Source organism: Perna viridis, chromosome 5 (genome assembly GCF_037379345.1).
Source record: "Perna viridis isolate PV_CMFRI_1.1 ecotype Kerala chromosome 5, ASM3737934v1, whole genome shotgun sequence".
NCBI lineage: Eukaryota > Metazoa > Mollusca > Bivalvia > Mytilida > Mytilidae > Perna > Perna viridis.
Genome location: NC_142449.1, coordinates 48,236,636 through 48,254,600, shown reverse-complemented (window position 1 = coordinate 48,254,600; position 17,965 = coordinate 48,236,636). Strand labels below are relative to the sequence as shown.

The following is a 17,965-nucleotide window of genomic DNA, read 5'->3' as shown; positions in this document are numbered from 1 at the left end:
TGGAAAAATTGTATTCAGGACTGGCTAGAATTTGAGTGAGTTTCCTACCCTGCATATACTTGCTATCTGAAAAAAGATCATCACTGAATAATCTCATAGATACAATCACCAACAATCGATACAAGGGGAATTATTGACCAGGATCAGAGATCAATAATTTATTTTCAGAGAAAATCAATTTGCAAAATGTTTACCATATGTTTGATTTTGGTTTGAAGATCCAAGAAGCTGTTGTGGACATTAAATTTATAATGAGAATGGATATGGTGAATATGTTAAAGGGACAACAATCCCAACGTATTGATAAATGTCAGCTCAAGGCCATTTTCAATTAATGAAAGTTACATCCTGTCATGCAGGTACGAAAACTACAAATAATTGAAACGAAATCCATCTCTGTGAACCCCACTGCGGTAAAAACATAACATCAGCCATGCGTAAAATCATTAGGTTAAAGGTCATCAACCATGGCACACTACATATTGCCTTGAGAATATCTATCCTTTTGCCTAACATCAAACGCCTACACCAAAAGACAAACTAATTGCAGCTTGAACACAAATTTGTCGTGCAAAAATCGTTAAGTTAAACTTGAGGTCAAAGTTCAATCCAAAGCTCACCAACCATGATACGAACTACATTGCCTTATACTGATCTACTCTCACGTCCAATATCAAACCCTACACCAAAAAAAAAAGTAGTTCACCGTGGATCTGTTGTTTTGACACTGAGGTCAAAGGTCACCAACCTTGGTATGCAACACATTTAGTCCAATTTATCACGAAGTCAAATGCTCAAAACCTCTTTTCCATGATCAGAATTTTTTGGGGCCCATGGTATATCAGATCGTCAATTTTTCTTTAACCAAATTTGGACTTCTCTACCATTTAGCTCAGTCGATATATATACTGAGCAGTTTATACACAACCCAGGTGAGAAAGCCTATGATCTTTGTCATCAAAGTTGTCTGGTATTCACACTTTACATATTTTTAGAGTAAAAAAATAAAATCATTTAATAGATGTTTTATTTCAGTAAAGTCAACAAATATAAAACAGTTTTCATTATTATTTTGCAAAAAAGTAAGATAATCCCAATTCTAGTTTTCAGACAGCTGGTATATTTTTCTTAACTCAAGTGCTGACAGTTGCAAAACAATGGGAACATGATTAATACAGAATACAGCAATTTTGAAGTCAAGACAGAAAATATCACAGTGAGCATGATAGGGTGAGGTTTTGATGTTTTGTCTTACTACATGTACTATTATTCTGTTTATTGACTTATTTTGTCATTTGCAATTGCCAATATTTTTAGTATCACAGCAGTAGCATGATATAGAAAATATTAGGCAGTAAGAATGATGGAAAAATAATAAAGTTGCAAAATAAATAGATATATATATATATTAATTGATTTCACAAATGCAGAAATACTGCTTCAGGACAATAACAAAAGAGATTCATTAACATGATATGAAAATAATACAGAGTATCTGACAACAAATGCTTTTGAAAGTGATCTTTTTTATTTTAAAAAACTGCGGTTCTATCTTACACAGAAAATTTTAATCTCATTTGAGAAGAAACAATAGGATGGAGCAAATACAATTTACAACTCTTATTGACATAAAAAATGAAGAAAAAAAAACCATTAAAACAGAAAATCATAAAATAAATAGCAATAAACGATATACAATGGCCAGTAATGGAATGAGTTATGTTGGAATTCTGTAGATTTATAAAAAAAAATAAGAGCTCTCATATTCTCCATTATATACAAGATCAGATACACAGACAAGTACAATCTTCACTTCACATTCATCCCAAAGTGAGCACTTATATTTAAATATTGCACTAATAAGGAAGTTGATTGTTTATCACATGGCATCGAAGTGGAATTTATGGGAGTCTATCAATTTCTCTTTCTTATCTTCAATCTGAAAATATAAATTTATCAATTGCAAATACTAAATAATATTGTTATTAGTGAAACTAAGAATTCTACTACGTAGTACAATATCAGTGCATCAAAACATGTCACTCTTACAAAGAAATGGAAACCCTTTTCAACCCAAATACTGAATAGTGAACTCTTACCTAGACCATTTATTTTTAATTTATTAATTTACAGACCCGCAGACCTGATTTTTCCAACTTGAAATAAATTTATGAACTTTTATACCAACCAACCCTATGAAATTAATATAGTTATAGGAAAGAGGGCACAAAATAACAGAGGAAAATCTAAAATGGAAAGAAGGGTAACTAACAATTGCAACTTCTATAACTGGCAGAACCTCATCCATCATCTTTTTGACATCATTTTTGCTTCCTCTGTTTCAAATAATTGTTGATTTGTTTCATTTAGCCTTACCTTTTCTCTCCAATGGAGAATTCCAACAATACCAGCTAAAAATCCACAGGTACCCAGTAAAGCAGCACCAGTCAGCAGAACTAGTCTACTTGGAGATATAAACAGCTTGTTTACCCAGCTGAAAGATGAGATTTTTAACATTTTCAAATATTGACACTAATGTTAAATACTAAAGAACATAAACAGATTTATTTCAATGGGTATCACAGTAAAAGAGAGATGAAAAGAAAATGAACATGAAAATCATTAGTATTTCTAAAGGCTATTCCAGAAAAAAATGTATCTGGGTGGGGGGGGAAAGAAATATATTGTAACTTAAAAGTTATGAATGTTTATTAATCTTCATGCTTAACTCAAAACTCAATGGTAAATAAATAGATGCACACATGAAAAAAGTGTTCCAGGTAAAAAAAAAAGAATAGCCTGCTAAAAAAGGAAATAGACTGCACTCTGAGGGCACATTTGCACATCTCACAAGAATTACAAGTGTATACCTTATAATGTTAAAATAATGGCCCTGCTATTATAGCAGAATGAAATACAGATTTTTTTTTTCAAAACAACAGCATAGAGCATAAAAATGGGAAGCAGTGATGCTCTATTTTAAGCTAACTGGGACTATCATATTAAGATATTTGAGATTACCTGGATGGTTTATCATTAGGATATGGGATGATAATCAGCTGAGAATTTGGTATTACAGCTGTCCATGTCCTGACCCTCTCCGGCTGAAACAAAGGCAACAATAGAGTTCAAAAAGGTCATAAGGGAGAAGCCATCTAATTTTTATAGGGGGGTAGGATAACTTTTTTAAGGCAGAAAGATGATGTATGGTTAAAAAGAATCCAGGATGAACACATTCAAGTATTCTTTAGCATTTTTCTTTAATGTACATATTATAAACTAGAAAAGCAAGCTCACAAAGAGAAAACCCTCATTTCAAATGAAGTTAGATTCATAACCCGTAAGTTCAATCATCTCCCTTTGAATTCCCCCAACAGTAACTATATTCCTTGAGCAGTATAGGAGAAGTTCCACTGCAAAAAGATTACATGTACCTTTCCAACAGGATGTGGCACACCAACTGTTAACAGGTCTACAAAGTTTGGTGTTTGTCCTAATCCAAACAGTGTAAAGGGAAGTTGCAAACTGAAGTAAGCTGATTGTGTCAACTGGGAGGCTACAAAACAACAATATCAAATGTTAAAACAGTGTAAAGGGAAGCTGTAAACTGAAGTAAGCTGATTGTGTAAACTGGGAGGCTACAAAACAACAATGTCTACTGTTAAAACAGTGTAAAGGGAAGCTGTAAACTGAGGTAAGCTGACTGTGTCAACTGGGAGGCTACAAAACAACAATGTCTACTGTTAAAACAGTGTAAAGGGAAGCTGTAAACTGAGGTAAGCTGACTGTGTCAACTGGGAGGCTACAAAACAACAATGTCTACTGTTAAAACAGTGTAAAGGGAAGCTGTAAACTGAGGTAAGCTGATTGTGTCAACTGGGAGGCTACAAAACAACAATGTCAGCTATCACAAGTATACTTTTTCATGAATTTTTAAGAAATTCTACAGACTAGATATCAAACAGTTTGATGAAAGGCAGGAATTCCTTCCTTTATATACAAAAAATCTTGCAAAAAATTACCTATACCAATCTGTTTTCTTCCTTCATTATCTTCAGTAGTATACTTGACTACAGGACCTGGCTGATTTACACCATATGGCTAAAATAAAGTACCAAAACATATAAAATTCAGACACTGCTTATGGTAGAGTTGATTAACCCACCAAACAAATGATGCTTTTATAATCTATATATACTTTATTTTTACATAACAATAGTACTTCATATATTGAACCGTGTATTTTTTAAAAATCAAACCATTCATCTGCCACATAAATCAATAAAATCAAGAACAACAACTCTTGCAAAGTGTCAATTTCATACACAATCCATGTAATTTTTTTATCTCAAAAGTGCAACAACCAAATGACAAACTAAGACTGGTTATGTGGTCTGTAACTGTATCTGAATGAGAAATTAAAGTAACTGTGGGTTTTTGACATACTGGTACATGAATCACCTCTGGTCTGGTATTTATATAAAGACTTACTTAATGCTTTAAACTTAAAAAATTACACAAGATACTTGGATAACAGATGAGCAAACATATTAGTTTCCATGGTTACTAATTCTTGTAAATTCTGTCAAATGAAATAATTTGAGTTTTTAAAATGATGTGTCATTGTATGAAGGTTTTGATTCTTCATACTTAAAAACGTCCACCTATATAAAGGCACAAACCAAATTTGAAATCAATCCATTTATTAGAAGCCAAGATAATTGCAACAAAATTCAGACAGATGGAATGACGTACAGATGGACAGACAATGTGATGCCAATAAAGCACCCAGTCAGTGAGTTGAGTATAGTAAATATATTACCTCTCTACCATTAGGACAATCTTTATAACACAAACCACTAACAACTGAAATAGAAAACAAAAACTTTGTCAAGAAAACAAGATTAGCATAAAATATTAACCAGTTGCTAATTTTCTAATATTCAATCCAATAAATATCTTCATAGGTTTCGAGTAAAAGAGTGGACTTTTAATGGATGATCTGACTACAACAATAGAAAATTTACTCTATGAAAAATACGGGAAAAAAACAAGCACTGCTTCTTCTTTTTTTTACTGTTTGTCAGTAGTGCTCTCATAATTTCTTCAATGTAAAAAGACCTGATATAAATTTTGAGAAAATTGTTTGAAATAGGAAATTAAGTATAAATGACCAAACCAGAAAATCAACTATGAATGGCCTTACAAAGAAATTAATTTTGAATGGCCTGCTGAAGAAATATTCAAATTACACTGACCTTTGACCTTCAAGAAGAAAGCATCATCAGAAAATCTTTGTTTCAGTATTTGAATATGAGTTTTACCATCCTCTCCATATGTGGTTACTATCAAATCAAGAATACCCTGTGAAATAAAGAATATTTTTTCATGACCTTTAATATGCTCAAGGTAACGCATTTCCAATTTTTTGTTGTTTTGTCTGTATGTCTGGGTAGGTATCAAATTCAATCCCTATTGTGATTTCGTAGGCTTTGTACTCAAATTACAACTTTGTATATGTTGTATTGATAAGTTCCTAATGGCAATTCTGATAAATATGCACGATTTCCTATAACAAATCCACCTGTGTTAAAAGTTCAAACAATCAATTCTGAGTTACATACATCCTTTCCAACAGAAGGATTTTGATCAATTAATGTTTTAGAGCCCTATATACATAAAATGTTGCTTAAGTATATCAGTCTCTGTAAGAATCAGGCAGTGGGTGAAACATAGTATGAAAAAACCCACTAATTTGAAAGTTTAATTTGCACCATCAGAATAAAGGAAATCAAAAAGCTGTTAGCAATGTAAAAATAGTACTATACACTCAATTTCAAAGATAACATGATGTAACATAAAACTGTAATCATAAATTTGCATTTCTCATAGAAGTTTTTTTTTTAATGCATAAACTGAATGTTAATCTTTAATACTGATTTCAGAGATTTGCGAACAAGTAAACTTTTGGAACATGTGGGTTATATCTCCCCTACTAACACTGTCTCATATGGCAGATTTTTTTATTTATTTATTAAATTTAGTTATTTCATATTTTTCTATAACCTTGGTTCCCTTGATTACTCTTTCATAGAAAACATGGTAATTTTAACCAAAAACCTACCGCTAATCTTACATTCTAAATTTTTTATAGATTAAGTTAAATACAACTTCACACACATTTACAAATTTTGTTTCATTTCACCTTTTTTCACAATTTTTAAACCCCTCAAAACTATTATTTGCAATTACATTCAAAAACTCTACCTAATAAAATATTTTCCTAATTAATAAAATATTTTCCAAGATGTACATAAGATTTTGAAAAAAAATATATGTTTTTTGCCAATTTGAATTTTTCCTGCCGATTTTACTTAGTTTAAATTACTGTTTTTCATATCCTATTTACCAATTATAAAATATTGATGAAAGGATGAAGATTTTGACTGATAAGTGTGTTTAATATAACATACATAGCACATTTAGTGCTTCTTAACACAGTTACAAAAACTAAATTTATTTACAGCAAATTTATCACTCAACGTCTTTCAAGGCCAAAAAAAAAGTCCATCAAAGCTTTATTTGATTTAATGTCTAGATCTTAATTTTATTTGAAGCAATGATAGAATATTATTTAGCTGAATAACTGCCTGAAACATATTTACTGATTTTGAAAGAGATTTTGATTGATACATAAGAAGCTATATGTGAACTACATTCTATGTATTGTTCAGAAACAATAAGTTCCTGACACAAACCGGTGATTCTGAAGAATCAAAAACACAATATTCTCCATATCATTTTGGTAAACTGAGTTATAATTTCATTGAAATGCACTGAAAATGAATCATTCAAGGGCAGATAACTGTCAAAACTCTTATTTTTCTGACATTCTATTGAAAAATTTATAAAGAAGTCCAGTGATGCTGAGATCAAATAATGGTCTTTTCAAATAGAGATAGCATCCTTGAATGATATTATATTGTCAGATTGGTGGATTTTTGACATGCATGTTTCTGATTTTTCCCATTTAGCCAGATTCTTACAAAAACTAACATTTATTAAAACTCTTTTCCTATCACAGTGCAGTGTCAGTGGGTGGTATAAAACTAATGTTCACTGAGTGGGTGGTATAAAACCCTTGTTCAGTGAGTGGGTGGTATAAAACCAATGTTCAGTGAATGGGTGGTATAAGACCAATGTTCAGTGAGTGGGTGGTATAAAACCAATGTTCAGTGAGTGGGTGGTATAAAACCCATGTTCAGTGAGTGGGTGGTATAAAACCAATGTTTAGTGAGTGGGTGGAATAAAACCCTTGTTCAGTGAGTGGGTGGTACATGTATAAAACCCATATTCAGTGAGTGGATGGTATAAAACCTATGTTCAGTGAATGGGTGGTATAAAACCTATGTTCAGTGAGTGGGTGGTATAAAACCCATATTAAGTGAGTGGGTGGTATAAAACCAGTGTTCAGTGAATAGGTGGTATAAAACCCATGTTCAGTGAGTGGGTGGTATATAGTGATCCTTATATCCCATCATCTGTTCATTCACTGTACTTTCAATTTTTTATAGGAGTTATTAAAAGAAATGCCCATTCGAATCTTTCATGACCATAAATGCACATCAAGTACATTTATTAAGTGTATACATTTAGCACTAAGAAGTCATTGATTCTTCACAACAAAACACTGGAAATATTGAAATGCATGGGTATCTAGAAACATTTACAGAAATTAATATAGTAATGCTTACGTCATCTTGATGGTCAAAAAAAGCTGGAATTAATGCCTTCTCCTTCTTAGAGTGCATAGATACTTCATAATCCAACTCAAATCTTCGCCCAACTTCACAGTGCTTACAGGCAATATTCTTCAAGGTAAACGCTTTCTGCTGAAACCTGAATATTGATTACCGTAAATAAGAAGTGTAAAAAAAGTCAGTTTAGAATGTTTGATAGTTATAACAACCATACAGTACCATATGATAATTGAGGTAAAGTAGGTATTGAACACTATTAACATAAATATAGAACAATAAGTTACTTTCAATTTTAATACCAGAGGTGGGTCCTGACTGGCCTATCAGGGGCCCGGCTCTGTCATGGCCATGTAATCAATTAAATTTTTCCAACGTTAAAGGGGCACAACCCCCTGACCCCCCCCCTTGTTGAGTACAAGTTGAGATTTTCCAAGAGATATTGTCAGTATCAAAATTATTCTTTTCATTGGTAATGCAATAATTGTTTTTCAAATTATTTTTATTTTTATTAACCTTTCGGACCACTTTTGTCACACAAAAAATCTAGTAGTGTGACTAAATGTTGGTGTGTGACAGCCTTTTCATTCATATTTCAAAAGAAGATCTGATGACATCACAATCACTCCCAAATGTTTTTACTGATATTTTTGAATATCTTGCCATGAACAATAGAATATCTATCAAAAAGATCAAAGGAAAAAAGTTCAGGAAAACAATAAATTGTTTGTTCAATGGAATATCACTTCTACTACAAACAGGAACTATTTAGATTAAGTTAGTATGTTATGTAAGAAAAGGTCAATGAAGGAAAATTCTCTAATAATTGAAAGCAAACATAAGACAGATTGTCATGACATACATCGAATCTTTACATAGAGTACACAACACAGGGATATAAAGATACTTGCCAGGTTACTATCAATACAGGTTGTCAATAGATCTAGTTTGACTTAATTCAATCCTTTGTAACATTAAAGGTTCAATAGGAAGTATTCATAGTCAATTACAATAGCATTATCATATAGATCACAGGCACAACAATACAGCGGAAACTTACCCATCTAGTAATGAGTTGGAATGAATTGAAACTTACCCATCTTGTAATGAGTTGGAATGAATTGAAACTTACCCATCTAGTAATGAATTGGAATGAATTGAAACTTACCCATCTAGTAATGAATTGGAATGAATTGAAACTTACCCATCTTGTAATGAGTTGGAATGAATTGAAACTTACCCATCTAGTAATGAATTGGAATGAATTGAAACTTACCCATCTAGTAATGAGTTGGAATGGAAACTTACCCATCTAGTAATGAATTGGAATGAATTGAAACTTACCCATCTAGTAATGAGTTGGAATGAATTGAAACTTACCCATCTAGTAATGAGTTGGAATGAATTGAAACTAACCCATCTAGTAATGAGTTGGAATGAATTGAAACTTACCCATCTAGTAATGAGTTGGAATGAATTGAAACTTACCCATCTAGTAATGAGTTGGAATAAATTGAAAATTAACCATCTTGTAATGAGTTGGAATGAATGAAACTTACCCATCTTGTAATGAGTTGTAATGAATTGAAACTTACCAATCTTGTAATGAGTTGTAATGAATTGAAACTTTCCCATCTTGTAATGAGTTGGGATAAAATTGAAACTTACCCATCTTGTAATGAGTTGGGATAAAATTGACACTTACCCATCTTGTAATGAGTTGGGATAAAATTGACTTACCCATCTTGTAATGAGTTACGGAAAACAGCAACTAAATCAGGGTAACCATCCAGATTATAATCTCCAGCTCTCAGGGTAATAGGAAGATAGGATTTAATTTTAGGATTAACATCAGGGGGAACAAAATTCCAATTCATGTTATCAGACTTTAATTTCAGCTCCACTTTTGCCCACTGCAAAAGGAAGATGTTAAATAAAGATGGCAACAGAACATTGAGTTATAACATTTATTTAAATATTTTTTTATACTTTTGTAATAGTTTTCAGTGTCCACTATATTCTTTTTTATCCATAGAAAACAGGGATTGTATATTTGTTATTGATTTCTATCCTTTTTTACAGGTTCATAAGCACAACATGTTTTTTTTAAAGATAATTTACTGTTAAGTTTTTATTTTGTTAAAGACCCTGGATTTGTTCAGTTTCAAATGTACACAATAATATCTGAACATATATCAGAGAATTGGTCTACACAGCACACAGAAATGTAAATATAAACCTGACTGTGGTAAACTCACACTGACTGAAAAACAAAAGTATAGAGCTATCTTAGCAAAGGGAGACAACTTTACATGCAAGAATTTTGAAACAGAAGGGCCTTACATTGTATTTTGCCACAAAAAGGAGACCATGATGGCCTAATCAGTGTATTAACATGTAATGAGACTACAAACCTTGTCCTGGGAATCTGTCAAGACATACAGGAGACTTTCAGTACATTTATCATCAGTACAAGCTGGTAATATACCATACACATGGTTTCCTTCCACTAGAAAATAATACATGGTTTTAGAACTGCTGCCAATGGATGTATGTTCCCCTGTATGTTCAAAACTTTGCCATTAAAAGGAAAAGCTGTGTATGTCAGGACTTATAAACTGCACTTGCATTTCAGTTTGAACAATACATTTCAATCAATTTAGAAAAAAATTCTGACTTATTTCTATTACAAGCTCAAGGAATATCCTGGAGCATGATTATCACACATAACACACATGAAGCAGTAATAGACTCTACTCCTGTAAAAATTAGTGACAAGTCCCAGAAGAAGAAATATTTATAGATTAGAGAATCTGTTGATAAAGGTGTGTACAATATATCCTACCTTTATTAGCACCTATATCCATAAAAGTTATCTGTCCAAATATTGAGGCATTTGTAGGAAAAGGAATGGTCTTTTCAAATGTCAGGTTTCCATTCTGTAACATACATACATACAATTTAAGGATCATCAAATGGTAATTTAATTGAAGATGCCATTTAAAAATATGTCTTTATAATAAATTGGTTCAGCCATACTATTGTAGTATTTTTGTAACCAAAGAAAAATCTCCATTCCAAAGGAAAAAATTTTCTAGTAAAAATTGAAAACAAAGCTTTCCTCCTAAAATATTTGATTTAAGGTACGTAAATGAAGTAAACAGTCATTATGGATATGAAATACAAATCAACACAAAATTATTTAGTTTGACTTCCTGATGGTAAGAAAAATCAATGTTCAAGCGTCAATAACTTTTTTTATGATATGGGTTCAAATTTAACTTTAAGAATGGAAGGTCCTGGACTTTTTGCAAGTTCCAAATTAATAGTCCACTTGAGGAAAAACGAACTTCCTCAATAAAATTTTGAATAAAAAGGGTTGAATGTCAAAAACCTAAATATACAAAATTTTAAAGGTCAAAGGTCAGAAGTTGAAAATTATGAACCTTTGACCCTCACTTATTTAAACACTGCTGAACTTCATCAATATTTTTTTTTCTGGGTAGAGAGAAAAATCATGAAATAAATTGTATTGTTACCTTATTATACCAATACTCCAGCTGTGGTTTATTATTCTTATCTATAGATACTATACACAAATCTGAAAATGTTTATATTCAATGAAATAACACCCTTCAAATCATGTTCAATCTTTAAAAAAGTCAAGAACAGATAACTCATACAGATTTTTTTTTAATTTATTAACTCTCTTCACTTTGATAAAGAGTGTTATGAAATTAAAGCACAGCAATGTTTCACATAGAAACTATAAGAACTAGTATGTTTTTTATCATTCAATGTTACATGTACTTTTATGGTAAAATTTTTTATAAAGATTTTTACATAAACTTTTACTTTACAGATATTCTAAGAATGTCATTTATTCTTTTCACAAATGCAATTCAAACTAAAAATCTTTCTTGAGAAATTCATCTTGTATACAATTCTCTTTCCTCATCCACAGTTAATACATAAACAAATTCAAGAGGTGAAGAAAATCTCAACATTGAGATTTTTTTCTTTGAAACCTCAGCCATTCAATATTGAACTAACATAATCTTACCTGCAGTGAGGTCACCATCTAAATCTAAGAAGGCACTGTTTTGGGGGGACTTCAATGGAGATGAAGAGGCTATATCTAAGATTGTGTAGTTTCTGTGTCCTTTACTGCAAGGAAAGAGTAGTGAATATTACTTCCTTTTTAAAAGGTATATGTAAAGACCTAGTTGTTTCTGAGTTAAATTATCTTCCTTTACACCCTCTTTTTTCCAAATGTTAGTTAAATTCATTTGTTTTTGTTTTATTTGAAAATTCAGGAGTATCCCTTTCTTCTGATATTATCAAGATTACGTAATAATTTTATTGTTTTGACAATTTAAAAAAAACAATACTTTTCCAAATAAAATCTACCAGTTTTTCTTTTTTACTTTTTTATAGTGCATGTTTGTATTGTTTTTTATTATATTAAAAGAAACATGGTCCTTCCCTTACACACCTGAATATATAAAACTGTCTTTTATTACCAGTTGGAGTTTCTCCAAGTAAATCCGGTATCATGTCTCCATTTGCACTGTAAGATAAAGTTCAAAATATCTGGAGAGCAACCTCATTCTCTATGTACACTCTGTTTTAAAATGTATCAAAACCATTAGTAAATGAAAAGATTAATTCTTTTAGGTGACAAATATATTTCAAATTTAATTCAGAATGAGTAAGTTAACTTTGAGTATTATTCTATACAATATGTTAGTCAACCAACTTATAGTTTTTTTGATAAAACAGAATATCTATTGGAAACTCTTATTTTTAAAAAATGTACCATACAATTGCAGATCAAAGACTTATTTTTCATTGAATACATTTTCATTTCACTCACTCTAACACCAGAGGTTGATCTTTTAACCCTCCAGCAATGTCTAATGGTACTTCATCTACAAAAAGGCAGAAATTATTAACATTGTTGTTTGGAAAGGCAACATATTTTTAAAATACATGTAATTACTCCAACCATATGAAACTCTCTGTACAAACATTTAAATTATTTACCTGCTTTTCAATCATGAATTACAACATAGTCTTAGAATAAAGCTATAAGTACCATATGATTGTACAAATGTGTAAATGCTTCAGAACTTTAATTAATGTGTCTCTGTGTCTTTATACAATATACACGTATTACTTTTTAAAATGATTTTGAAAAAATATCATTGTTGGGTGACCATGGATTTTATTACTTTTGTTGTCAGCCTTCCAGAGCTTACATAAAGGTGTGTTTAAACTTGTTGAAGCCTTTCAGTGATCTCTGAAGGTATTCACTATTTCGGTTTAGGTTAATATACCCTTATACATGTATGTACATGTTGCATTGCACCATATCTGTTATCTTTTAAGTACCTGTTTAGTTATGGTTTTTTTTATACTTGATTTACACAATTATTTACTCGAACATGCTGATGTGAAACATCAAATCAGTAAAGGTTTTTAAAACACTAACATCGTAAGTGCAGCACAATGTTTTTGCTTGATCATCAAAGACCATGACATGAACTGTTCATGTACATGTACCTAATAATTTTGATCCCTTTGATCCCCAATAAATCTGAACTATGAGATGAGATAAACCAGTCCTCTTCCGTGTGACCATCACATCCATTTGGTTATCTCCATCAAAATCTGCAGGAACAACACTTGTAATGATAGACCCATTGGCACTCTTCTTATCTAATAATGTGACAATACTATACTTTGTCTCTGCAGAGGTCACTTCTTTTTCTGCTTTGAAAAATTTGATACTTGACCCTACAAAACATAGACAAGAAAAAAGTAAAATATCTCTGAATAATAAAATATTGGAGTAGCTAAAAACCACTGACATAATGTTACATTTACCTATTGTTAAATTGCATAACTATAAACTAGAACCACTAGCAATTACAGTACAGCTCACAGCATAGTCTGATAAATGCCAGGTATACCTTCAATACCTGGCATACCTGGCACATTCCTTCGAAGTTTACCTCTGTAATTTCTAATGTACAACTCAGCAATTAATTGAAAGTATTTTTTGGTATCCCATGTAAATTTTGCCTGTTCACCTGAACAGGTACAAGTAGCTACGTTAAATAGGTATTTAGTGAATTATTGAGTTATGATCAGTATTTTCTTGAGGTAATTAATTTATTGGTTTATCAGAGTTTAGTCTTATAAGAATAAATCTATATATTTCTACTCAAGAGACTGGTTATTCCTTTAATAAAGTAGTGCATAAAATGGAAAAAAGTTGTTATTTTCCTTTTCTTCCAATGCAGAAAAATGCTTTTATTTTTACAACTTCAAAGGGGAAAAGTAAAAAGTGAGTTAAAAAGTTACAAATGTTACAGTTATGGTTTTCAAATTTGTACTTAAATTGAAATTGAAAAAGTTAACAAGAATAAAATTTTTAAAAAATGAATTAACATAAAACAAAAAAACTACAATTAAATGAAGACATCAGTGTTACAGTGTTAGGTTTTCAAATCAAAGAGTTTTGACTTATATTATTTTTTGCTTTTTAATTGGGCAATTGGCGAACTGACTGAAGGATTGGCAAAAGATTTTAAAGATTTTTTTTTCACAAAAGTGGTTGACTGCACTTGCATACATGTATATCTGAAAATTAATGAGGAGAACAAGAATATTTTGACCACTTGAAGTGTAGCAAATCTTTTTTCTTCTCAGGAGTTAAGACTTAGATTTTTTAAAAAAGCAATATAAGATTTTTTTTTTTTTAAATGCAGTATTATAAAATTATTAAATAGTAGGTACACAAGTAAGTAAAATAAATTGATAGGTCTATAAAGCAGTAGCACCTGATGTTTAAAGTTTTTAATTTGCCCTCAGGTTCATTCTGAGTAACCAGTGCCAGGCTTGGTGTTTTATTACCTTTTCCACATCCTGTCATCCCGGTTACAAATATCAATTACAAAAACACTGGATGTATGTTTAATAACTAAAGGACAGAATCTGAATTTTCATACATTTTCAACTAGTTAATTTAATGATATGTTTAAAATCTTAACAATTTCTTTTACTGCAATAAAACTGGTTAAGAAAAATCTTAAATCTGTTATACAAAAAATAAATAACTTAAAATTTTCTTTCTTGATTTTGGTTAAATTTTAGCATCCAAATATAACAACATAAACAGAATAGATATGGTGTATATTATTCAGGCCTCAAGGCTTAATCTTAAAATGTAAGGTTTTCAAGTCAGAAGTTTGAACACACAGTTAATTAGTTTCACAGTTATACATGTAAATATTAAACAGTAAATTAAAAGAAAATAACAAAACTCTAATTTTAACTAGAGATTAAATGTTTTATTAGTAAATCTAATGACCTCGAAATGTTACCAAAATATGTAGGAAAGAAGTCAGTATAATGTTATGGAGCCCAATACACACTGTGATTGCACATTCAAAATTTGCTTTTTTTAATTAAGAAAAAAACAATATTCACTTTTAAAATGCAAAATATTAAATCAAATTCAATCATTTAGAAAATAATGTCATGTTACATATTTAAAATTTTGTAAAATATGAAAATCACAAAAAAAAAAAACTTGCTTTTAACAAATTTTTTTTAACTTTTCTACTTTTATATCAATTTCAAAATACTGAGGTTAGCCACCTGTGTGAGATAATTAACTGTACAGGTAAAACCACTAGTAGGTCCATGTACCTGTTTACTTAATTAGTTAATTCCTTTCGTATATTGGATACAGGTGATGGTGGGGAATGGGGGTCCTGTTAATTAGGAGCCAATAAGCAATAAATACCTGGCATTGGATGCCAGGTATGAGGTGTGCCAGGTATTTATCAGACTATGCTGTGAGCTGTACTGTAATATAATGTATTTTGTCTACATGTATTTTCCTCAAGTCCCAACCTGCCACGTAAACAGGACAAATCATATCACATATTTGTCTTTACTTGACTCGTACAAGTACTTTAAGACAATAAAGTGTATATGCATTCTTCATACAAGAATTTTACAAAACTACTGTTCTGAACTGAAGGTTTTAAAAGTTACAAAATGTATTTTAATAGTCTTAATGTATCATCAATGTACTGATGGGAAAGTCTTTTACAAAGTGCTAAAAAACTGCACTATTGCACTTCTGTTATTCATACTCCATGTAAAGGAAATCCAAGAAAATTTTATTTTTAGAAATTCTTACAAATACTGGTAAATAAGTAGTTCTCAACAGCAAATAATTCTCGCCAGCCAATTTTCGTCCTCTCGTGTGAAACAATTTCATGCCAAAAATTTATGAAAAAATGTCTAACAGATTGCTGATGTTTGCTCTATAAAATGAACTATGATACAACGATTTTCATTTAGGAATAAAATTTTGGTGAGCAGATTGGTGAGAATTGCTTCTGTCTTGAAAATAGCGGGATCAGTAGAAATTAGAAATATAGACCAATTCAGAAATTCAAATTACATCAGCATAAACAATGTCGTGTCACGGAAGCGTACTCATAAAATGTGTCTTGACCAAACAGGGTTGTCATGAGCATTAGTAATTCCAGAATTCCATACAGTTTCTAAATCGGTCCATTGGGACAGTGTTCATCTCCACTTGCTAAACAGCCACTAATCCATAACATAGACATACAATAAGAGAAGAAACTGTTTGATCATACCAAGGATTCAGAAATTTTGACAGCCCATGTCGGTCATTTTATCAAACGCCAGCAGACATTTGTGTTGGTCTTTAGCATGCTCAGAATGAGAAGAAACTTAAAAAAAAAAAAAACAACTTTTTTGTAGTTATTTGTAGATAAATAATGGAATTTGTGTTATTTCATTACATACTTTGTCTGTCACAAAATATCTGCATGAGTGAACAAATACGGTTTCGATCACACATGCACATTCTAACTTGTAAACAAAACATTGTATCTCTCTGACTTTTTCATCACATCAGCAAACAGCCGAAAACTTCTGAGTGATGAAAAAATGTTGATAAATAAAAGAAAATCGCAACTACATTTTGTATACTGATTTAAATAGGTTGTTGACTTATGTGTTCAAGGATTCAAACGATAAATAATTACTAACTATGACTGATTCACAGTATCAGCACCACATGCTTTCGTTACCTCTAAAAGATCGGCAGGAAAATGATGGATTTGTAAATCTTAGTCTTAATTCAATAAATCCAAGTAAATTTAAGTAACAAATGTATCAAAATTCTGAGAGTCACTTCAATTCATTCATATATGCAATGGTGTTGCACTTGTAGTGTTAATTTAATTACGCAATCAACTAATCAGCTACAGGTAAATCACAGTCACAGGTGGCTGCATATCAGCTATTATTGACACACATCTGTCAATTAGTTTCAAATAAACAATTAGACACTAATAAAACCACACAAACTGTAATTGATAAGGGTTGACAATTTTTTATAACTGATATTGGAAAATAGTTGTCGGTCATTTGCAAAATTTGTCAGTCAATGACCAGTACTTTTGACTGTTTCCAAATCCTTGGACCATACTATAAATAATAGAATACCTGTATCCGATATTGTAAAGATATCTGTATTCTTGTTAGCATTGAAGTCACCAAAGGCAGCAACTAAACCATGATGAGAACCAAGCACTGATGAAGTTACATCCTCAAAGGTACTTGAATTTACTCTTATTGCAAAAAAAACATTAAGTAAAAAGACACTGTGTCTGATAAATTTGAGTCTCATATCTTTTAAAACAGTATCACATTAGAAATATATGACACTTTTAACTAGACTCTATTTCATGATTTTACAAAAAGTTTGACATGACCAATTTCCTGGTGATAGAAAATGGTCTTAACAATTTATGTCAACCAGTTCCGTGCTTTTCATTTTGTTTTGATGTAACCAAATGGTATAAAAGTATAAAACATGTCTAATTTCCGCTCTTAATTTAAAATTCTGAGGTGAATATTGAATTTTCTATATAAATATCTCATAAAAGCTATATATTCACAAAAAAAAATTAATTTATATGATTAAAGGAACTCTTTAATTTCGGTTGTTTACTATTATTTTCTACTTACAAGTGTTCATCTCTGGATATTAGACTTTCAGATTTAGATCTTTCTGCTTGTGGTGAATAAATCTTTCAATAGATTTTATATAATTAAATTCATTAATATATATATAATAAGACTATTTC

The 17,965-nt window shown here is 30.9% G+C and overlaps 1 protein-coding gene across 2 annotated transcripts; it reads right to left on the bottom strand.

Annotated features, from left to right (window-relative positions):
- Positions 1–1,010: 1,010 nt before the first annotated feature.
- Positions 1,011–17,631, bottom strand: LOC148618034 (T-cell immunomodulatory protein-like). Of its 2 annotated transcripts, XM_088585857.1 has the most exons (17): positions 17,322–17,631; positions 13,323–13,556; positions 12,634–12,688; positions 12,253–12,327; positions 11,821–11,924; positions 11,297–11,358; positions 10,603–10,696; positions 10,172–10,266; positions 9,498–9,670; positions 7,755–7,899; positions 5,259–5,364; positions 4,823–4,866; positions 4,023–4,101; positions 3,435–3,556; positions 3,022–3,104; positions 2,377–2,494; positions 1,011–1,939 (listed from the first exon to the last, which is right to left on the bottom strand). In XM_088585857.1, exons 1-17 carry the CDS (start codon positions 17,503–17,505, stop codon positions 1,880–1,882), a joined length of 1,833 nt encoding a protein of 610 aa, XP_088441983.1. In that variant the 5' UTR covers positions 17,506–17,631; the 3' UTR covers positions 1,011–1,879. The 2 variants fall into 2 exon arrangements, with proteins under 2 accessions (XP_088441983.1, XP_088441984.1); XM_088585858.1 differs by lacking the exons at positions 1,011–1,939; positions 2,377–2,494; positions 3,022–3,104; positions 3,435–3,556 and adding an exon at positions 3,811–3,884 and having other exon boundaries at positions 17,322–17,609.
- Positions 17,632–17,965: the final 334 nt, after the last annotated feature.